The sequence below is a fragment of the Mandrillus leucophaeus genome, unplaced genomic scaffold (genome assembly GCF_000951045.1).
Source record: "Mandrillus leucophaeus isolate KB7577 unplaced genomic scaffold, Mleu.le_1.0 Scaffold130, whole genome shotgun sequence".
In the NCBI taxonomy this organism is placed as follows: Eukaryota; Metazoa; Chordata; class Mammalia; order Primates; family Cercopithecidae; genus Mandrillus; species Mandrillus leucophaeus.
Genome location: NW_012101255.1, coordinates 2451214 through 2475089, shown reverse-complemented (window position 1 = coordinate 2475089; position 23876 = coordinate 2451214). Strand labels below are relative to the sequence as shown.

The 23876-nt window shown below is 40.3% G+C and overlaps 1 protein-coding gene across 3 annotated transcripts in view; it reads right to left on the bottom strand.

Moving 5' to 3' along the window:
• Positions 1-243: 243 nt before the first annotated feature.
• The window catches only part of CLRN1 (clarin 1), a 44017-nt gene continuing 20384 nt past the window's right edge, over positions 244-23876 (bottom strand). Inside the window, exons 1-4 of one of the 3 annotated variants that reach the window (XM_011972759.1) lie at positions 16262-16342; positions 14020-14199; positions 1581-1717; positions 244-264 (exon numbers count right to left, since the gene is read on the bottom strand). In XM_011972759.1, the coding sequence (XP_011828149.1) occupies positions 244-264; positions 1581-1717; positions 14020-14199; positions 16262-16286 (363 nt within the window). In that variant the 5' untranslated portion in view covers positions 16287-16342. Of the gene's footprint in view, positions 265-1402; positions 1718-12901; positions 12941-14019; positions 14200-16261; positions 16343-23876 lie in introns of those variants that run through there. The other 2 variants (XM_011972757.1, XM_011972758.1) reach the window with 2 other exon arrangements.

Below are 23876 nucleotides of genomic sequence, written 5' to 3'. Positions count from 1 at the left end.
AGCAAATTGACACCAGAGTAAGTTATTTCTCAGGTATATGGTTATTTCATCCTTGTAAATAGTTCCAAAGGGAAAAGGTGTTTTATCTTAAGGAGCACTTTCAAACCTATTATATGAGGGCTGCTGAGTAACCAGCATCTGTGGTCAGAGGCCTGGTGATCTGTTTGCTGTCATTCTCTGCTTTTTCGTTGGTACTTTCTGGAGGACAGCAGGTTGAGGATGAAGGAAGGGTCAGTTCCAGGCTTAGCTGTGGCCTTTAGTCAGCTGCAGATCACTTTGATGGGTAATTCAGGGAAAAAAAAAGTTGACCTGGGTCATGCTTGGTGACAGCCAGACCAAGACCAAGATGACACAGTGATACCATCATAATCCCAGATTTAATATAATTTTCATAATTGCATATTAGTACTCAAGACACTATAGCTAGAAAAACAGCCCCCAATGAGTCATTTTTGCATCAAGCGTACTCGTAGAGATCATTTTTCATGATTCCTCAGTGGTCCCAGCAATTATCTTCATTGAAAGTACTGTCGTGAATGTAACTGGGACTCAGGCACAGGAGGAAAAATACCCTAAGCTTGGTTCTTTCTTCTTTTAGAGTTTGCAAATTTTGACCAACAGACATGGTTAATAAGACTATGCTTTTAAAAAACCTATATTTTATATTTATTTTATTTTTTAATTTTGTTAGTGACAGGGTCTCACTATATTGCCCAGGCTGGTCTCGAACTCCTGAGCTCAAATGTTCTTCCGACCTTGGCCTCCCAAAGTGCTGGGATTACAGGTGTGAGTCACCATGCCTGGCCTAAGACTATACTTTAAACAAACTTTTTAAAAAAGTGGGTTGATACATTTTATAGATGTTCATTTAATACACAACTGTTTTAGGAAAGCGATTCCAGGTCAGTTTTCTGAAATCTGTGGCAACAAATGTGTGGATATATCAGAAATAGTATTTGTTTTTATTAAAATATATTCCATGTGCCTTTTGATTCCTTTTTGATGGAAAGGCATCTTACACTTTCATTTGTGTGTATATATGTATATATATGTGTGTGTGTGTGTATATATGTGTGTATATTATATGTGTGTGTATATATATGTGTGTGTGTGTGTGTGTATGTGTGTGTATATTATATGTGTGTGTATATATATGTGTGTGTATATATATGTGTGTATATATATATGGAGTAACAATTTGTCGATTCTAGTCAACTGCCTTTGACTACCTGGGTCAAGCAATTTTCCACCAGATAAAATAACTTTTCAAAGCCTTCCTTCTGCTTGCCTTACTTTCCAGCCTGTACCCTTAGTACATAATTTGTAAACATTGTCATGGAGGGTCCTGATGCTTTAATGTATGCAGACTAAAAGGATATACAAAATTAACCACATCTAAAAGTGACCAAAGCAAGTCTACCCCCTTGTAAAATTATAGAAAGGTTTGCCTTTCAGTACATTAGATCTGCAGCTACATTAGTTGTTTCTGTGTCTTTAGATTTTGCGAAAGGGAACTGAAATCCAGCAAGTCGTATTAGGAGCCCATTCAGAAAATGAACAAAAAAGCAAATGAAAACGACCCAGAATGAGGTGGTATATTTTTCACTTTGTGTTTTGTAGACATAAGTCCTTTCTTTATAATTTGCAATTTTTTCTGAGAGGTGGTGGATTTTCACTTCAGAGGCAAACAATATCATGACAAGACAGCCACAGGAGCCTGCAACAGAAGAAACAACATGTTGGGACAAATATTTCCTGACTGTAAGGGCCAGGGAAGAGGGTCAATGTGTAAACCAAGGAAATCTCTTACCATCATCCCCATTTACATTCTCCACAAAAAAAATACTGCATATTTGTAATCATGAGCCTGATTCTTCAATCTATAGGTAGTAGTGCTTGGGTTATGGTTCTGCTCTGAGTGAAGAAGATCTGTGTGTGTGTGTGTAGGAGTGCAGTGGGGGGTAAGGAGGTGGTTAGAATTACGCTGATCTTACAAAGACTGGGAGATATTCCTCTTCGCATGATGTGAAGGCTGAATGGCTAAGCACTTTAAAGGCATAATGGTGGAATCAGGCTACAAAGCAGCCACTGCTATGATGTGGCTTCAAGAGAAAATATTTCTCTGTACTTCACAGCCATGCAGGATAAAGGCCAATCATGCGACCTCTTGTGAAAGGCCCCGGGCCTCCCTTCAGAAGGGTTACCACGGCTCCTTCGGCTTTCACTTGGCCACAGCGGCACAAAGGAAAACCTGAACAAAGGTAGCTATGGATAAGGTGTTGATGGGGCGCACATCTCTATTCTCCTTGTTTGTAACAGAATTCAGATTTTTAGCTAGACATGTGAGTGTCTTGAATTAAGACGGCATTGTTCAACTAAGGGTGGTTGGGATGTATGGGTGGGAAAGTCTTCTTGAACTATACAGGTATTAGGGGCCTGTCCTTTCTTCCCTGCTTCCTCCTTACTGTGGCTGAAATATGGATGCAATGGCTGGAGCTCCAGCATACATTTTGGACCAATGTGGTCCCAGAAATGGAAGCAATACGCTGTGGGAAAACAAGAAAGAAGGAGTCTAAATCCCAGATCTTGGAGTCTCTGGACCAGCCCTGGACTTCAATCTCCAGATTTTTATGTGTAAGAAAAAAAAAAATTGTTTTATTTAGTACACTATTATTATTTTCCCCCCTCATCTATCACTCATTGGTAGCCTAATCTTAACAGATGTAGCTGTGATTTGGGTGAGATTGCTGTGGGACAGGGGCACTCCATACTGGCTGGAAGCTGGAAGCTCTGGTGAGTGTCTCCCCTGAAGATGGACAATGGGAGACTTCCAGATGGGTGGATGGCACAGGGAGCAGAAGCAGGTGGCAGGAGGGACCAGATCAGGAGCACATGGGATGACCAGGACTTCACAGCACTTCCACAGCCACTGTTCTACCCCAGGCCACCACAATAGGGTTCCAGTTAATAGGAGACTTGCTGGCATAGTTTTCTGCCTTAGGTGAAACCAATTTGGGTTCAAACCCTGATTCCTTTACTTATTATGCAAAAGTAGGCAATTTTAATATTCAGGTCTCAGTTTCTTCATCTATAAAAGGTGGTTAAAATAAATAAAGCATGATTTGCATTTGGCATTGTCATTGACACATATAAATGCTTACTAATTGGTAGCTATTCATATGGTTTTTATGGATTCCTTTTTTCTTGCAAGTCCTTATCATAATAGCTTGATTTAGGTCAAACCAATTTGGTTTCAAATCCTGATTCCTCCACTTACTATGTCAAATTAGGCAATTTTATTTCAAATCTTCAGCCCACCCCATATCAGGAACACCTGACTACATCAGGGTAGGCAATATAAAAGAACGTATCACAGTGTCTTTTTTTCCTCCGGATACTCTTCCACTGATTTTATGTCTCCTTTAGGACAGGTAAATGCTTTTTACTCTTCAGTTAAAGTTAATCCAAATATCCTAGGAGTGGCAACATAATGGCTTGAGTTTCTTTTCATTAATTCACTCATTCATTTATTCATTAGACTTATATAGGGGACAGTTGTGGAGATTTAAACATTAAAGAAAATACACATGGTTTCTGCTCCCATGGAGTATAATTGGGCGGAGGACATAAAATCAATTACTAACCAATTACAGTGGTTAGTAATCAACGGGTAGTAGGGAGGCTGTTACTGAGAGGGTGGGCAGCATCATGGAAGTGTCCTTAGAAGCAGCCAGAAGGAGCTGTAGGAAAAGTTAGCTGAGCAGAGGGATGCTGGACTGTGTGGGGAGAGCGTTGCAGGCAAGAGGAGCTATCATGCAGGTGACAGCCCCCATTGTTTCCCAAAGGTCAGGCTGGGTTTGGGGTAGAGGTAGAGATTTGGGGGTAGGAATGAGGGGAGAGGTGAGCAGAAAAGGCGACATCACATTTCTTCTACTTTAGAATTTCACATAGAACTGGCCCATCAGTTTAATCATCATCAAATAATTGCATAATGTAATTTTCTTGAAATTTCACTTTCTACTATCCTCAGAGTGGTAGCTGAGACTATTCCTTTGTAAAATTTTGTCAGCCTATTTTTGTATTCTAAGCTTAAAACCAGTGCTCTCCCCTGGCAAAACCGTATTATTGCTTTATTGTTAGATCCTAACAAAAAGGCTGCAGTGCTGTTTTCTCTTTATCTTTTATTCGAAAATTGTGGAGAAAATGCCACTGCTTTTACCATAAGAGCCTTCTTTGTCTGAGGAGATGGTGAATTTCAGACAGAAGTGAAACACTATTTCCTGAGCACCTGAAAGGAAAATTCAAGCTCGGTTTCCTTTTCAAGTTGTTAAATATTTTAAAGGTAGTACTTTGTTAAGGAGACAGCGTTACAGCAAGGCTGTACTTCAAATTCCTAAAGTAAAAGTTACTTGGGGTGTCATAAGACTCAAAGTCTTTTGCCATAGCTAATATTTCAAGCACACAGCCCCCAAAACAAAGTGTGCTGTCTAGTAGTAGAGAGGACAGTCTGAGATCTTGCTCTGGGTTCTAGGGTTGATCACGAGGTCAGCATCGTCGTTTCAGGGCCAGAGGATAGAAACCCAGCCTGAGTCTCATAACCTTTCAGTGACTGCTAAGGGATAAGAGATATGAAGGGAGACAACTCAGTGTGAACTTGGGATATTTTTGCTTCTCTCTGTCCATAGCTCTAAAAAAGACACGGGATCAAGGATAACTATTTATGACTTATGGACCAAAAGATACGCATGAAGAGTTTCTCTTTGTGGCATGGCTGCTAAGGCTATAAAAGAAGTGTGTAAGGAATATGAGTGATGTGAGAATAGGACTAAACCTACCCACTTCCAGTACGACCCTTTGAATCCAGCAAGAGGGGCTCCTGCTTTGTGCTCCACATTTAAAGGGTTCTGCTCTGTCTCTGTTCTGGAGAGGTTCCTTCCCATAGCACAAGGAATCCTTGAAGTCAATAGAACATACCCGTCTGGCGTGCCCAACTCACATTTTAGTCCATACTCCTGGGACCCCAGAATTTACTTCATAAATAGCCCTGAGCCCATTTTCAAGGCCTATGTGGTCATTTCTCCTGGGTCAGTCCTCTCAGGGTCAAACGGTGGCTGAGGAATAGCTGTTTCAAGAGGCATGCTCAGAGCTTGGATACATGGTACAGTGTCCACACTCATATGCTTCAGGTTCTTTACCGTGTGCAGTGGAGCCAGGCAGGGGAAGAGAAGTGGGTTTTCATTCATACTCTTGCCCAAGACTTCACAAATGGTAGGATCAGTCCTACATGTCTCTCTCCTCTTTTTCCCAGTTATCCATGTACACCAAGAGCCCAAATCCACATGGTGCCATTTGGACAGATTCCTTATGTGTCTGTCCATCTGACCAACACTGCTCCTGCTCCCAAGAAAGGTTAGAATAAGCCAGGACTTTGAAAAGCCTGCCAAACCTTGCTGGGGCTATAATTTGGAGTATAACCAGGCACAAGGCCCAGGTTTTGCTGCCCAGTGTCTTACTCAATGACCTACAGCCATTTTTCCTTTCATCCGTCTGATTTCCCCACCATCTGGCTGGTGCTGTAGGTTTTTTTTCTTCCTTTTAATGACTTTGATTACTGAGTTAATTTCTGACTGAATAGGATAGCTGAGTTATAGGGCTGTCACACCATGAATGATCAGTCAATTAACAAACGTTTGTAATGTGCTAGACACTGCACATTCATGACTCTCCTCTGACAGCTGTCTGAGACTGCAGAATTGAGCACCGGTCTCCCCCAGTCCTTACTATATGTGAACGTAGGACACAGCCATTGAGAGTTGCTTCTTCATCCCTGCATGACCCTGAGGGCATCTACGCTTTTATGAGTGGGAACACCCTGCCAGGATCTGTGAGAGTCCAGAAGTACTATGGGTTTGGGTCCTCGAAGGGGAAGAAATCTCTGAAATGTTATCCTATTATCAGTAAGATCGTATTTTGGGAAATAATAAATTGGAATTTCAATTCCATTTAAAGTAATGATCAACATTTTCAGAAAGCTTTCAACACATCATCTTCAATTGTCTTATAGGTGACAGATATTAGGGGCATTTCATTGCCAATATAGAATGATAAATTGATAATTTCCTTTTCAAGGAATATTGAAAGATGATAAATGGGTGTGGGAAAGCCACAACTTTACAAGTGTAGGTGTTACTTTTCTCTAAAATTATGCCAATGTCACTTGAAAGTTGGTAATTGAAAGTAAGGTCACCAGCAATAATTTCTTCCCCCAATAGAAGTTGTTCTGAGTCTACACTGCTCCAGAGACCGATGGCTACCATCTAGAAAGGGACAGAGCGACAAGTGAAGAGAGTTAATACCAAAGAGTAGATTTTGAGATTGTGATGGCAAGCAATTTGGTCATGTGTTTCCAAAGGATAGATGTAGATGAAGGAATAACACCACTGAGTCTAGCCTTTTCACTTTATCTTCTGTAATGGAAAGTTGAAGAGCCCATATCTAACCTAAGTTTTACAGATGTTATGTTATTGAGAAGGATGATTAATGCAAAGAAGAAATGATCTAAAAATACAATGTCTATCTAATTTGAATTTATTTTCAGAAATATGTCTGAAAATATGACATTTTCAGAAGAATGTCATTTGTTACCAGAAAATATTTAGCTACTTCTGTTTTATTCATTTATTCAACAACTATTTATTGAGTGCCTATTGCACTGTTGTGGGAACTGGGGGTACAGCACTAAATGAAACAGGTAAAAATCCCTTTCTTCACAGAGCTCTCAGTGATGGAGACAATGGAAAAAGAGGGAGAGGCAATAACTTGATAAGTACATTCAATAGTTTATCAGAGTGTGATATATATTAAGGAGAATAAAATAAAGCAGAGAAGGGGGATAGGAAGGCTGGAGAGGGATGGCCAGGGGAGGCCTCATAGGGAAGATAACATTTAAGTGCATCTTGAGAGAAGTGAGGGAGTGAGAAGGTAGATATTTGGAGGAAGATTATTTCAGGTTGAAGGAAGAGTGAATGCAAAGGAAGTAGGTGGTTTGAGTGAAGAGGGGAGGAAGGTAAGGGATAGAAATAGGTGAGCTGTCTGTGTGTATTTCTGAAGTAGATACATCAAGTGGTGCTTTGGAGGCCATAGCAAGGACTTGGGTTGTGACTCTAAATGAAACAGGAGGGAAGACATACATTCTGAGTAGGGCAAGAATCTCTTTGCAACTGTGATAGAAAATGATTAAGCATTTCCTTGCACAAGGTCATGGCTGGGCCATGTACAAAATAGATGAAACACGGTCCTCCTACCACACCGTGGACATGAATGACCTGGAATGTGATTCCTCACAACACTGCCCATTCAGCCACTTCCCTGCATACGAAAATGAAATTCTTTGCCCACTGCCAACATCAGCTGTCTAACATTACTTCTCTTTTCCTTCTGTGGCCTCTTTTCTAAGTTCTGTTCTGAGAAACTAGCAGAATATTTTCATTGCTGGGTTTTCCTGCCACAAATCCTTTATCCTTCATCAGGCTCTGTGGCTTTGATGACTGGACATCCCTGTATCTCTTTCTTGAACTTCTGAAAAAGTGCGCCTCCATAAGGATTGGCGTAGAGATGAGATGCGGATTTTTTTTCACCACCATTTGCAGAATAATGTGCCCCAGACATATTTCAGAGTCCAGGTTATTATTAATACTGAAACTGATATATAATGTAAGTGTTCTATTTTTAAACTGTTCTTTGTTTTCTTTTCTTTGTGTATATGAATGTGCTTATGTTCCATGCCATAGCTGTAATTATCATAATTAGTTAGGCCCATACTAGGAGCATCCTCTTTTTAAAGAAAGGCAGCAATTTTGTTTGCCTTGCTTGCATAACTCATAGCAGACGCTATATGTAAGAGAAGGCATAACTCCTGATGCTATATGTAAGAGAAGCTATACGTAAGAAATGCTATATATAAGAGAATAATTATAATCATTGCAAATGGTAACAAATACAATTTGCAATAAGTCCACATTTTGGTGGCTTTTATCACCTCCAAAAGGCCTGAACCAATACTTTTCATGTCATTCGCAGAGAGTATTCACAGAACTACTAGGATGTTCTACCACTGACCCATGTCAAGTCTGCCAGCTGGCCTACTCTCATCTACATGCAGATCTAGGTAAGGCTCTCTCCCGTCAACTGGAAAACATCTAGAATGGAACATATAAAAGGCCCCCACTCAAATATCAGTGCTGCAACTGAAAACTGTGAATCTAATTGCTTCTATATTCAGCTCCCTCTTTTTTGGTTCTCTCTCTTCCTCTACCTCCTTAAGTTCTCTCTCTCTCTCTCTCTCTCTCTCTCTCTTTCTCCCACTGTATTATAAATCTTGAGGGAAGTTTTTTCACCCCCTTTTCCCTATTCTGCCTTCTCCTGCCCGCACCTCTATTACAGGTGGCCCACTTTACACAAAGCTCACTGCTGACTGGTACCCTTAAAACATTCCCTCTGGGACACCCATAATATCCCAGTTTTCCTTTTTCCTCTTTCTCTTTGGACATTGCTACTCAGTGTCTTTTGCTGGCTTCTCGTCCTCCTCAACCAAAAAATTAACTGTCAGTGTTCTTCAGGAATTGGTCCTAGGCCAGCTTTTATCTATGTACGTTCTCTCCCTAGGTGATCTCATCCAATTTTATTGCTTTACATAATATCTATATCCTAATAATGCCCACATTTATGTCTTTCTTCTAGACCTCTTCACTGAACTCCAGATTCATGTAACTGACTATTTACTTGACATCTCCAATTGGTTGTCTCACAGCATCTCAGACTTGACGTGCCCCAAATGGAACACATGATTTTTAGTGCTGAGTTCTTCTCCCCACCTTTTTCTTGTCCTAAACAGCAAGCCTGCTCCTCCCTTGTCTTATCCATAATGCCACCAGTATTTATTAGTTGCATAAGCTACCTGAAAAATATTTTGAATGTACTTTCAGAATGTTTTTAGAATCCATTCATCTTTTTTCACCTCCAATGCGATAGTATTGTCTTTCACCAGACATTTCTTAAAGAGGTAAATCAGCTATCAGACATCTCTTTAAAATCTTTCAAAAGCTTTTCATTGCAATTAGAATCAGTTCTAAAAGACTTACCATGGTTAATATTTAAGGTCCAACATTAACTGGTATGAACTGATCTCTCTAACCTCATTTTTTCCTTGTGCTACTTCCCCCTCACTACCCAGCCCCTAGCCACGTTGGCCTTCTTTTGGTTCCTACAGCAAGCAGATCTCTTTCCCTAGAGTCTTCAGTGTGCTTCGTCTTCTACTTGGGATGTTCTGTGAAGGTTCTCAGTTCCTTCTTAGCTTTAGAACTCAGCTATTGGAGCAGTATTCCCTGACCACCATATCAAAGCCAGACCTCTGCTATCATTCTCTTTCATAGCAACTTGTTTATCACCCTCATTGTAATTATTGCAAACTATAATAACTTAATTATTTATGTACACTTTTGAAATTAGATGAGATTTTAAAAGGTGTCCGATAGATGATTTCCTCTTTAAGAAATGTCTGGTGAAAGGCCATACTATTGCATATTATAGCAACATGTTTATCACCCTTATTGTAATTATTGCAATCTGTAATCACTTAATTATTGAAATACACTTTTGTTTGACTCTCCCACTAGACTACAAGCTCCATGAAGACAGCACTGTGTGCCTGATTCACTGTGGGATCACCAGTGCCTATTATAATGATTGGCACATAGTGGGCACTCAGCCAATGTTTGACAAATATGTGAAATATATTCACCTATATTACAACCCTGAGCACTGGCTACAAATTAGAATGACTCCAGAGAGCTTAAGGTAAAATAGCAGTGCCCAAGCCCTACCCCCAGAGACTATAATTTAATGAGTGTTGTGTGAGACCCGAGATCAGTCATTTTAGAAAGTTATTCAGATAATTCTAATGTACAGTCAAAGAAGAGAATCACTGCCCAAAATGAACTATGGGGGATGATGAAGGTCTTACTAAAATCCTACCTTGGGAAAAAGACTTCTCAGCACCAGTTTGTAAATGACAAGATGAGAAAGAGCAAACTGGTTGACTTGCATGGGTTTCATGCAACAATATTACATGGAGAATGTTGAGGAATATGAGCTAAACTGGAGGCTGTGAGAGTGGAAGAAATGTCTTGTTCAGGAGGCAACAGAATATGAAGCCATAAGTATGAGCGAGCTGTGTGACTGAAGCCATTGCTGGCCTGGTCCAACGGGTTGCTTTCTTTCCTTTTCTACCTGCTGGGTCTGGCATGCACCACATCGGGAGACAAAAGGAGATGCCCATAGCAGTACTCTGGGCAGTGTGGAAAGTTCCAGATAGACAATTGGGAGGACTTCTTTTCCCTTCCCTTCCCTTTCCCCCTTCTGCATGCCCCTGGATGCCAAGTCTTGGGTGCCCATCCAACAGAGAAGTAGACAGTTGAAGAAATGACCGTAGAATGACTTCAGCACAAGGATAGGGGGAAGCTTAGGGAAGCTGGATGTGAGTGGGGAGGAGAAAAAGAGAAAAGAGGTCCAAGGAGGAAAGCATTTTTCTTCTCTGCTGACAGTGAGCACTGCCACCTGGGCAGCACACACTGGCGAGAGAAACAAGGGAGGAGAACCAGTCGGTGGAAGAGAGCTGACCTCTGGCGTCTCTTATTGGAATGTGACTCATATGTGAAATAAAGGACCCCTAATGCAGTCTCTGGCCTCTGAGTATGTAAGGCATTGGCTCACATTTAGAATATTTGGGATAAGGGCTACAAAACCCTACCCTTACACAATTGGGGCTTAGAGCCAGAGTCTGCATGGACATTACAACTGTGAATAAACATTTCCAAAGTTCCAAGGGCTTCTGGGTACCATATGGGATTTAAGGGGAATGAGGAAGTCTGTGATTCCAAAGTGACTTGTTTATCCCCAGAGGTCACAAACTGTCAGTCCATCTCACCCTCAAGTGTGTTTTTTTGTCGTAACAGTATTTTTTTTTTTGAGTTATTGAACATTTTGATATTTAAAAAATAAGTATTTCCGGCAAACACTGGATGATCTAAAAACACTGGGCCTTTATCCTCTGCAAGACACAGATCTGGAGCTGGCTCCTTCCCTTCCTTTCTCCCCTTCTCTTCCTTCCGTGATTCACAAAACTTTATTGAGCCCAAGCTTTTACAACAAATTTGGGGGTGGGTGAGACGGAACAGAATGCAGGCAGAGGTCCTGATCGTTTCCGCATATATTTGTGTGCTCAGGTTCTCCTTGCATTAGACTTGGCCAAAGGCAGGGATAAGATCAGGGATTTGGATTAAATTCTGTATTCTCTGAGTCATCTCGCTTTTCAAATGCTGTTAGTTTGGTTGTCTGTCAGAACTGTCAAATAATTTGTCTTCCAAATGGGCTGTTCTTTGGAATTTCATTCAGAAGCTGGAGCGCTAGACGGCTGTGCTGCTAATAAGTTGTTGCGTCTCACCTTCACTCCAGCCTTGCTTTTCTCTGCTTTATGATGCCAGGTCAAGACTTCCCAAACCAGTTCTGCCTTTTCAGCTGTTTTCTGTCAAACACGAGCACCAGGGGGAGAGGGAAGACAAGAAAAGAAAAGAGAGAAAGGCCCACACCTTCCACTTCACTTGTAGTTCTCCCCGGTGGCAGCAATTGGGGAGTGTCCAACCTTTTCCACACTCACAGAAACCCCTCGTGGTGTCCCAGAGCCAAGTCCTCAAGGTCTTAAACACAATGCTGTGGGGTCTCTCCTCAAGCTTCTAGGTTCTGACAATGCCAAACTCTTTTGTTGGTTCCCCCAAGCCCTAGGGGTGGAAGCTGCTTTCTGACATTACCATCTTGGAGTTACCTCGGGGTCTCCTTTTTGTTTGTCAGTCTGCCAACACCTGTTGAACCAACTCCCTATAGCTCAAACTTGAGCCAGCCTCAGAATCTCCTGAAGGGCTTGTTCAAATACGGATGGCCATCCTCCCCCAGACCCCCAAGTTTCTGATTCAGTGGGTCTAGGGTAAGGCCTGAGAATTTGCTGCTTTATCAAGTTTCCAGATGATGCAGATGCTGCTCATTTGGGGACTCCAGTCTGAGAACCACTGCTTTACATTCCATTCCTTCTGTTAAAATCATGTGTAATGGTTATCAGCAAAACAGCACACCACCCAGATCCACCAGTTTGGTTTTGGATGTTTGGTGAGCAGAAGTAATCCCAACTCTCTCTTCTCATCTGGACCTTCACCTGTGACTGAATCACTTTCTCGTTCTGTCTGCCCACACCCTGAGCCTGTGCTCTTGGCTCTTCTGCCCTGATTGCAATGCCTTTGGCCTTCGTTTATGATATTCCATCCCACTCCTCACTGGCTCATGTCCTATTGCTTCAAAGCACCTGTTCTGCCAGTTCCATCTCATCTGAATTCTGATTGCTGAAACCTGTTCTGTCTAGGTGACCAAGTTAGTAGCTCTTTTCTAGGCTTGCTATTTCAAGTCAGCAAATTCATATTGAATTGTCCACTGAGTACAGAGCTTCATGCTGAATGCTTTTGTCAGAGATACAAAGATGTGAAAGACTTAGACTCTTCCCTTATAGGGTAATCATCTGTACAATTTAAAATGGTATTATATACTTGTGACAAATATAAAGAAATTATTAGCAGAATCTCCACTGGAGGATATACTTTGGTTGGGTGAATAATGTGATTAGCAGGATGTGGATGGCATGAGACCCCAAGCAGTGTGCACAAGTAACAATGAACAGAGGTTACACTGCGAGTGACCTGTTAACTACAGGGCTTTGTTTTATAGAAAGAGATCTATACACGCTTGTGGCTGGGGTTGAATTGTGTGAGAGAAGGGAGTAGAGTCAAGAGCAAGAAAGTACCTTGAGCCTGGTGACTGGTGGTTGGCAGCCAAAGGGCAACTTCGAGAGAAAAAGAAACAGTCGAATAGAGATTTTCATTACATTGTTTGCTTTGTGTGAGTTGTTATCATTCTGTATCTCTCCATGAAACCATCAATAAAATTACTTGCCTCCCAGGAATCTGACAAAGTGTTGGATCTTTTTGCAAATTTAGAATGGGGCGAAGTCAGAGATCTCCTACAGAACAGCTACATATAAATTATAAACACAGTTTTCATTTTCTCATCTTTCTCCATCTCCCAGCTGCAGATAGTAAGCACCGTTTGGCACTGACTGGGTTTTATATTCTTTTCCATCAGCCCTGGCTCTTGAGTAACACATGTTTATTGATGAACTAATTTCTGGCTTTAGAGTTTATCCTTGCCCAGATACACTTAGTGCATTAGGCTACACAAAGTATCTACAGATTTGAACATGGCTGCTCATATGTGGGAACACTGGCCTTTTACTCTTTTTTGATGCCATTTATTTATTTTTTATTTATTTTTATTATTATGTATAAATAATAGCACATTATTGAACACTGAGAAATATTGATAAGTATGAGCAAAAATAAAAGTACCCCATAGTGTCATGGGTCAGAGACAACCATAACCAACACACTGGAGTCTCTATTGTCTGTCTATCTATCTATCTATCTATCTAGCTATCTATCTATCAATCATCTACCTATCTATTTCATATATATATATAGTCCCCATATATACATATAAGTATTTTATATGTATATTCTCTATATTTTATATATATAGTCAAATTAGGTTCACAATGTTTATATAAGTTTACGTACTGCTTTTTCCATGTAACTTTTTGAGACAAGCATTTATCCTCTTGATTACATCTTCAAAAATATAATTTAATGTCAGCATCATAGTTATTCATATAGACACTCATAAAGTATTTATTGAATTCCCTACTGTTGAACAAGCGTGGTATTTCCACACTTTTTGTTATTATATATGATACTACAGTGTGCATCCATGTATATATGTTAAGATTATAACTTTATATTTAGGTAGATCATCTTTTCGACATATTGAAAAGCACATTTGTCTTCAGAGGTAGAATTTTGTACTTACCTGAAATGAAGCTCAAAAGGTACAACCCTAGGGGACCATGCAGAGTTTCAAAGGGTTTTCCAAAAGCATTGTACATGAAGAAGGCTGTCCCCACCATGGTTAACACAATAAGGATGGCAGAGAAGAGAATGACATTGACATGGATGCTTACTGGGATCGCTTTGAGCAAATCTGGAAAAACTGAAGATAAGACAAAACTAGGGTTAGAAGAAGTTTCATTAGCAGTAGTCTGCAAGTATAATTTTTAAAATTCAATCTCTCTTTTTAAATTTCAAACATCACTACAATCCTTCTGATGAATACATTCTCACTTACTAATTTATAAGGGGTTTACACAAAGGTTTAAAGATAGGATCATTTTATAGAGTGTACCAGTAAAAATTAGCAAAGAGGAGATTTGAGGTAATTTATTTTCTGAGCTTGGTCGTATGTAGTGATTTAAACAAATAAGTGCTGGCTTTATAACCCAATCTGTACATTTTAATAATCAAGCTTTTAATGACCTTTCTCAGTCATCATTTAAAAAAATCTATCTTAACTTGCAATGATATTTTAAGTTTGGAGATATCTGGGGTGTTCAAACATCAGGAAGTTTTGATATTTACTTCGTTACAAAAAAATTGTTTCTAGTCTACACCAAGATTAAAGAATGGAGATATTTTCAGTCAACTTCAATATTTTAATGTAGCACAAAGCTGTGGGAAAGTAATTTCTGGTACTATGGGAAATATTTCCACGTAGAAAACATGCCAAATCTATTTCTAGATTTTGTGTTCAGGGCAAGTTTTTCTTGTTTGCAGAGAAAGCAAAACCCTACATTTTAGGGTTTCTTTTTTCTGGTGAGGCATCAGCATGCTTGGCCTCAGCAAATCTGGCAGGACCAATCTGGAGAAGTTTAATTCAGTTTACCTTAGTTCTCCAAACATGTATCAAGTGCTTAAGTCATTTACTGAGCACCTACTGTGTGTTAGGCATTATTCTAGGTGTTGGAAGTAGAGCCATAAAACAAGATGGACAGGGTTCCTGTTGTCTCACAGAGCTTATAACCTAATGGGAGAAGACAGACCATTAGAAAGTAAAGAAACAAATAAATGCAATAGCTTATCTCCAAAGATGGCCGCAATCAATGCTTTCCCCCCTTTTGAGAGGCGATACATGTGTCGCTTCTCATTTAAGAGGTAGAATTTTTTCCCCAATGCCTTTGAACTTGGATTGGTCTTTGATTGCTTTGACCTCCTGAATATGGCAGCAGAAGTACATTGTGCCAGTTCCAGGCCAGTTTGATAAGAGAACTGGCAGTCTCTGCTTTTTTTTCTTTTGGAAGCTTGAGTTGCCAAGAAGTCCAGGCTACTCTTCTGGAGAGAAAGGCTGCCTGGAGGAGCACTGAGGCACCAGACACACAAGGGAAGAAGCTGTCCTGGATGTCAAGCCCAGAAAAGATGACTCCAACCCAGTTGCTATGTAACTGTAACAGTTAGGAGAGGCCCTATGAAGAACTGTCCAGGTGAATAAGTAAATTTTTGTTTTAAGTCCCTGAACTTTATAGGAGAGCTGTTATCCAGTGGTAACAATGATAGAGGTGTAGAAATTTTAGGCAGACAGGGGCAGGTCCGTGGAAAAACCTCACTTTTGAGCTGAAAAGCCTGAAACCCGCAGTTCAAAGTGAAAACTTCCATCCTTGTGTGCCCATTCTTTCCCAATTGGTTCTTTCTGAATAATGTCTTTTTACTAATAGAGTGTTGCCTTTTCCAAAATTATGTATGGCCTGCCCCACCTCCTATCCTCTGCCTATAAACACCCCAGACTCAGCCAGTAGAGAGGAGAAGTGGCTGGACATCAGAGAGAGGCAACTTGACTTCAGAAATGGTAGCTGGACATTGGAGAGATGTGACTTGACTTCAGGGGAGAGTGACCTGCCCTTCCCATTCCCTTTTCAGCTTCTTCTCTGCTGAGAGCCACTTTCATTGCTCAGTAAAATTCTCTGCATTCAAAATCCTTCAGTTCATCTGTGTGACCTCATTTCTCTTGGGCAGCAAACAAGAATTCAGGATGCACAAATTGTGGGTACCCCAAAAGACTGTCACCCTGGCCCTTTGCCCTCACTGGCAGAGGGCAGCCACCCCACGTGATGAAGCAAAAGCCCCACTGAGCTGACAATACACTGCTGTCTGCAGATGGCGGAGCTAAGAGAGCATTGTAACACACACACCCTCTGGGGCCCTGGGGTCACAGGCACCCCCACCTGGATGCTGCTGCAGGGCCTGCATGGAGTTTGCTCCTGACAGCACTAAAGCAGCCAGCTGGTTCCTGCACTCATTCACTCGCGGGGCAGGCTGAGTAAATGGGGCACCCCTGTTGTGAGTCCCGTGAAGGGGTCAAGAAAATAGCCTGCATCAACAACAAGATAGTTTCAAATAGTGAAACATATGATAGAGAAATAAAATAGAGTAATGGGATTTTGAGTGATCTCTGAATGGATGGGGGTGGTCAGGAAAGTGACACGAGCTGACACCTGAATGTTGAGAAGGAAATCACCCCTTGAAGATCTAGGGGAAGAGCTTTCCAGGGAAAAGAAGCACAACTGAGGCAGGAATGAGCCAGTGCAGTGGAGCCTGGTGAATGGTGAGGAGGTGGAAGTGGATTGTTGTGCTGGGATCAGATTGTTGTACCCACTGGATCCTGGCCTATTGACCATGGCAAGGAGTCAGCTTTTTATTCTAAATTTATTAGGAAGCCACTAGAGAATTTTAACTAGGAGAGGGACATGTTCTCCTTCATGATATTAAAAAATCTTTCTGAATGCTGACTAGTGATCACAAGGGGGTGGGGAAGGACAAATGTCCAGAGATCTAAGGGAGGCTATTTACAGAGGTGAGAGATAGGGGTTCGCCTACAGTGGGAGAGGCTGTCAGATTTGGGATACATTTTAGAGATGGAAGATAGGACTTGTTAAAAAAAAAAAGAGGAAACCAGGCCGGGCACGGTGGCTCACACCTATAATTCCAGTACTTTGGGAGGCCGAGGGCGAGCGGATCACAAAGTCAGAAGGCTGAGGCAGGAGAATCGCTTGAACCTGGGAGGCAGAGGTTGCAGTGAGCCAAGGTCCCACCACTGCACTCCAGCCTGGGTTACAGAGTGAGAATCAGTCTCAAAAAAAAGAAGAGTCAAGAGTTACTCCAAAATTTTTGTCCTGAGCAACTGAATAAATGGTGATGCTGTTAGCTGAGATAGACTAGTAGAAGAGACAGGCTTGGGCACCAGGATGGGAAGTGATGCAAGAGTTCTGTCTTAGATGTTTTACATTTGAGTTTCCTTAAAACCTCCAAGTAGAAATGTCAAATAGGATTTATGTTTCTGGAGGTCCAGGCAGAAGACTGGGGTGTTTAAGAGGACTGGGACTAGGGTAAGGCAAACAAGGTGCCTAGGGTGGAAAAGGTAAGGTAGTAGTCACTCTCCAGGGCCAGTCCTGTACTTGCATGGGACCGATAAAGAATGTTTCCTTAAACTTTATGTGCTAGGTGCCTCCATGACCTCTCCGTAGTCCTAGCCCTGGTATTTAACCCCATTGGAATAGACATCCCAAGGAGATGAACCCAGGGAGAAGCTGCAGTTCAAGAGAGAAGCCCTGGAGCTCCCCCATGTCTACAAGCACAGAAAAGGAGAAAAGCCAACCAAGAAGACTGGGAAAAGAGTAATTTGTGAGTTAGGAGCAGACCCAGGAGTGAGACAGCAGGGAAGCAAATGGAAAAAAAAATGTTTCAAGGAGGAGTAAACAGTCATCTGTACAAATGCATGTTTCATGGCCACAACACTCTACTCCTGACCACATGCTGGAAGGGGGCCAGGAGAGAAAGTTTGATTGGTTCAGAACAAGCCCTTCACCACTGCTGGGTGTAACTAACTAACTACACATGTACATACATGTAATAAGCTTAGTGCTATCCAGTAGGGAGCATCCTCTTCGTAAATACAGAGGTGTTTGGATCCTGATGGTGTTTACCAGTGTCCTCACTCAGGAGTCACGGGCAGGTCATTTGACTGCTGAGTTTTAGTTGCACTACATTTCCTTTATCTTCTCACAATCAGAAAAATGCACATTAAAATTATGAGATACCATTTTCAACACATCATGTTTACAAAGATGAAAACATTTAGCAATATCCTGTGTTAGCTAGGGTACAGGGAAATGGGGACCCTTGTGCATTTTTCTTGGGAGTGTAAATTGGTATAACCTCCTTTGAGACAGCTGGGCAATATCTATAAAGCATTAAAATGCACATATCCTTTAGCGAAGCAATTTAACTTTCAGGATTTTATCCCATGAATATTTTTGCACATGAATCCAATAAAGTATTACAAGGATATTCATTGCAGCATTTTTTGATAATAAGAATAGGTTGAAAATGACGTACATGTTTAGCAGTAGCATATTCATACAATGGAATATTAGTCAATGATTACAAAGAATGAACCAAATCTATAATAACATGTATGGATTATTCATCAAAATGTGATGTGAGGTGAAAAAACAAGCCAAATAAATGAAGACATATGTGCACCATTCTGCTATTTGGGAAAAAAGCCAAAAGGGAATGTGAATAATAATAAATATTAATAATTATTTAAGCACTTATCTGATTTAATTCTCTCAACAGCCCTATGAGATAGGTACCATTATTAAAAACTGAGGCACAAAGGCCATGTGCCATGCCCAAGATTTATACTTACTGGCATAATAGGAATTTGAATTCATGTTCTCACTCTTAACCACCTTGTTACAGCAGCCTTAGGGACTGGCATGTGTGTCTAGGCAGAGACTATTTCTACAAAAGTGGTAACATTGCTTCTGGGAAGGGAGACTGAGGAACAGTTCATCATGTACCTTTTTGTACTAAAATGTTTTTTTTCACTTTTCTGCAAGCCTTGTCTATTCAATGAATACATAAATACTTTTTTTTTTAATAATTGGAAGGATAAATGAAGACATAAAAATTCCTGACTGTTATAGATTAAAAGAAATTTAAGAGACATATTAATAAAATGTAATGTATGGCTATTGTTTCTGAATCTGGTTTGTGATTTGAACAGACCAATTCTAAGAAGATGATTTTGAGATAGCGAGGGAAAATTGGACATGGATTGTGTATTAGATGATATTTTATCATTGTTATAGATTTTATTGGTTATGTTAATGGTGTTGTGGTTGCACTTTTAAAAGTCCTTATTGGTTAAAAATGATACAGATGAATGGATGGCTGGATGACTGGATGAAAAGATAAAGATAAAATATGTAAGGACACCCATAGGCCTGAAATAAAGGGATGGAGGAAAATCTACCAAGCAAACAGAAAACAGAAAAAAGCAGGGGTTGCAATTCTAATTCCAGACAAAAAAGACTTCAAACCAACAAAGATTAAAAAAAGACAAAGAAGGGCATTACGTAATGGTAAAGGGTTCAATTCAACAAGATCTAACTATCCTAAATATATATGCATCCAATACAGAAGCACCCAGATTCATAAAGCAAGTTCTTAGAGACCTATAAAGAGATATAGACTCCCACACAATAGTAGTAGGAGACTTCAGCACTTCATTGACAGTATTAGATCATTGAGGCAGAAAATTAGCAAAGATATTCAGGATCTGAACTCAACATTGGACCAAATGGATCTGATAGACCTCTACAGAACTCTCTACCCAAAACCAACAGCATATACATTCTTCTCATCACCACATGGCACATACTCTAAAATCAATCACGTAATTGAACATAAAACAATCCTCAGCAAATGCAAAAGAACCAAAATCATATCGAACACCCTCAGACCACAGTACAATAAAAATAGAAGTCAAGACTAAGAAAATTGCTCAAAACCATGCAATTACATGGAAATTAAACAACATGTTCTTGAATGACTTTGGATACATAAGGAAATAAAGGCAGAAATCAAGAAGTTTTTTGGAACTAATGAGAACAAAGATACAACATACCAGACTCTCTGGGACACAGGTAAGGCAGTGTTAAGAGGTAAATTTAAAGCACTAAATGTCCACATCAAAAAGTTAGAAAGATCTCAGATTAGCAACCTAACATCAGAATGGAAAGAATTAGAGAAGCAAGAACAAGTCAACCCCAAAGCTAGTACAAGACAAGGAATAACCAAAATCAGAGCTGAACTGAAGGATTCAGACACGAAAAACCATTCAAAAGATCAAGAAATCCAGGAGCTGGTTTTTTGAAAAAATTAATAAGATAGATAGGCCACTAGCTAGCCTAATAAAGAAGAAAAGAGAGAGGATTCAAATAAACACAATTAGAAATGATGAAGAGAATGTTACGACTGACCCCATGGAAATAAAAACAACCGTCAGAAACTACTACAAACACTTCTATGCACACAAACTAGAAAACCTAGAAGAGCTAAATAAATTCCTGGATACAAACACCTTCCAAAGACTGAACCAAAAAATTGATTCCACTTCTAAAATTATTATTGGTCTATTTAGGGAATCAGTAATAAATACTCTACCAACTAAAAAATCCCAGCACCTGATGACTTCACAGCCAAATTCTACCAGATGTATAAAGAAGAGCTGGTACCATTCCTACAGAACCTATTCAAAAAAAAAAAAAAAAAAAAAAAAAATGAGGAGGAGGGACTCCTCCCCAACTCATTCTAGGAGGCTGGCATCATTCTGATACCAAAAACCTGGCAGAGACACAACAAAAAAAGAAACTTCGGGCCAATATCCGTGATGAATATCAGTGCAAAAATCCTCAACAAAATACTTGCAAAGGGAATCCAGTAGCACATCAAAAAGCTAAACCACCACAATCAAGTAGGCTTCATCCCTGGGATGCAAGGTTGGTTCAACATAAGCAAATCAAAGAATGTGATTCATCACATAAACATAACTAAAGACAAAAGCCACATGATTATCTCAATAGAGGCAGAAAAGACTTTTGATAAAATTCAACACTGCTTCATGTTAAAAACTGTCAATAAACTAGGTATTAAAGGAACATACCTCAAAATAATAAGAGTCATATATGACAAACCACCACCAACATCATACTGAATGGGCAAAAGCTGGAAGCATTCTCCTTGAAAACTGGCACAAGACAAGAATGCCCTCTCTCACCACGCCTATTCAACATGGTACTGGAAGTACAGGTCAGGGAAGTCAGGCAAGAGAAAGAAATAAAGGGCATCCAAGTAGGAAGAGAGGAAGTCAAACTATATCTGTTTGCAGAGAACATGATTCTGTATCTAAAAAACCCTGGAGTCTCAACTCAAAAACTCCTTCAGGTGATAAACAACTTCAGCAAAGTCTCAGGATACAAAAAATCACTAGCATTCCTATACACCAACAACACCCACACTGAGAGCCAAATCAGAAAGGCAATCCCATTCACAATTACCACAGAAAGAATACAATACCTAGGAATACAGCTAAGCAAGGAGGTGAACAATCTCTACAATAATAGTTACAAAACACTGCTTGAAGAAATCAGAGAAGACACAAACAAATGGAAAAACATCCCATGCTCATGGATAGGAAGAATCAATATCATTATATGTTATTCCTAACAAATTACCAATGACATTCTTCACATAACTAGAAAAAAGCTATTTTAAACTTCATATGGAACAAAAAAAGAGCCCAAATTGCCAAGGTAATTCTAAGCAAAAAGAACAAAGCTGGAGGCATCATGTTACCCAAGTTTGAAATATGCTATAGGGCTGCAGTAACCAAAACAGAATGATACCAGTACAAAAACAGGCACATAGACCAAATGAACAGGATAGAGAGCCCCAAAATAAGGCCACGCACCTACAACCATCTGATCTTCAAAAAACCTGACAAAAACAAGCAATGGAGAAAATATTCCCTACTCAATAAATGATGCTGGGATAACTGGCTAGCCATATGCAGAAGATTGAAACTGGACCCCTTCCTTACACCATATATAAAAATCAACTCAAGATGGATTAAAAATTTAAATGTAAAACCCAAAACTATAAAAACCCTAGAAGACAACCTAGGCAATACCATTCTGGACATAGGACCTGACAAAGATTTCATGACAAAGACATCAAAAGCAATTGCAACAAAAGCAAAAATTGACAAATGGAATCTGATTAAACTTAGGAGCTTCTGCATGGTAAAATAAACTATCAAAAGAGTAAGCAGATAACCTACAGAATGGGAGAAAATATTTGCAAGCTATGCATCTGACAAAGGTCTAATGCCCAGCATCTATGATGAACTTAAACAAATTTACAAGAGAAAAACAAAAAAACCCACTGAAAAGTGGGCAAAGGGCATGAGCAGACACTTTTCAAACAAAGATGTACATGTGGCCAACAAACATATGAAAAAAAGCTCAACATCACTGATCATTAGAGAAATGCAAATCAAAACCACAATGAAATACCATCTCACTAATTAGAATGGCTTTTATTAAAAAGTCAAAAAATAACAGATGCTGGCAAGGTTGCAGAGAAAAGGGAGCACTTATACACTGTTTGTGGGAATGTAAATTAGTTGAACCACTGTGGAAAGCAGTGTGGTGATTCTGCAAAGAGTTAACAGCAGAACGACCATTTCACCCAGCAATCCCATTACTGGGTACCTACCCAGAAGAATAGAAATCATTCTACTATAAAAACACATGCATGCAAATGTTCATTGCAGCACTATTTACAATTCTGAAGACACAGAATCAACTTAAATGCCCATCAATGACAGATTGGATAAAGAAAATGTGGCATATATACACCATGGAATACTATGCAACCATAAAAATGAATAAGATCATGTCTTTTGTAGGAAGATAGATGGAGTTGGAGGCTATCATCCTTAGCAAACTAACACAGGGACAGAAAACCAAATACTGCATGTTCTCACTTATAAGTGGGAGCTAAATGATGAGAACTTATGAACAGAAAGAAGGAAACAACAGACACTGGGGTCTTCTTGAGGATGGAGGGTGGGAGGAGGGCGAGGAGCAGAAAAGCATCTGTACAACAAACCCTCATGACAGGAGTTTATCTGTGTAACGAACTTTCACAGGTACCCCCAAATCTAAAATAAAAGTTAAAAAAATAAAATAAAATTCCGCAGCTCTATTAGTCCATTCTCTCATTACTATAAAGAAATACCTGAGACTGGTTTTTTTGTTTTGTTTTGTTTTTGTTTTTTGTTTTTTGTTTTTTTGAGACAGAGTCTCACTGCATTGCCCAGGCTGGAGTACGGTGGCTCCATCTTGACTCTCTGCAACCTCCACCTCCCAGGTTCAAGTGATTCTCCTGCCTCAGCCTCCCGAGTAGCTGGGATTACAGGCACCCGCCACCATGCCTGCCAAATTTTTATATTTTTAGTAGAGATGGGGTTTCACCATGTTGGCCAGGCTGTTCTCGAACTCCTGACCTCAAATGATCTGCCTGCCTCAGCCTCCCAAAGTGCTGAGATTACAGGTGTGAGTCACCACGCCTGGCCTGAGCTGGGTAATTTTAAAAGAGATGAGGTTTAATTGGCTCACAGTTCTCCAGGCTGTACAGGAAACATGGCAGAGTCAGCTTCCAGGGAGGCCTCTGGGAATTTAACAATCATGGTGGAAGGGAAAGCCGGAGCCAACACTTTACATGGCCAGAGTAGGAGAAAGAGAGAGAGGGTAGGTGCCACACACTTTTAAACAACCAGATCGCATGAGAACTCACTCACTATACAGTTCCGAGGGGGGACAGTGCTAAACCATTTATAAGAACTCTGCCCCCATGATCCAATCACCTCCCACCAGGCCCCACCTCCAACAGTGGGGATTATAATTCGACTTGAGGTTTGGGTAGGGA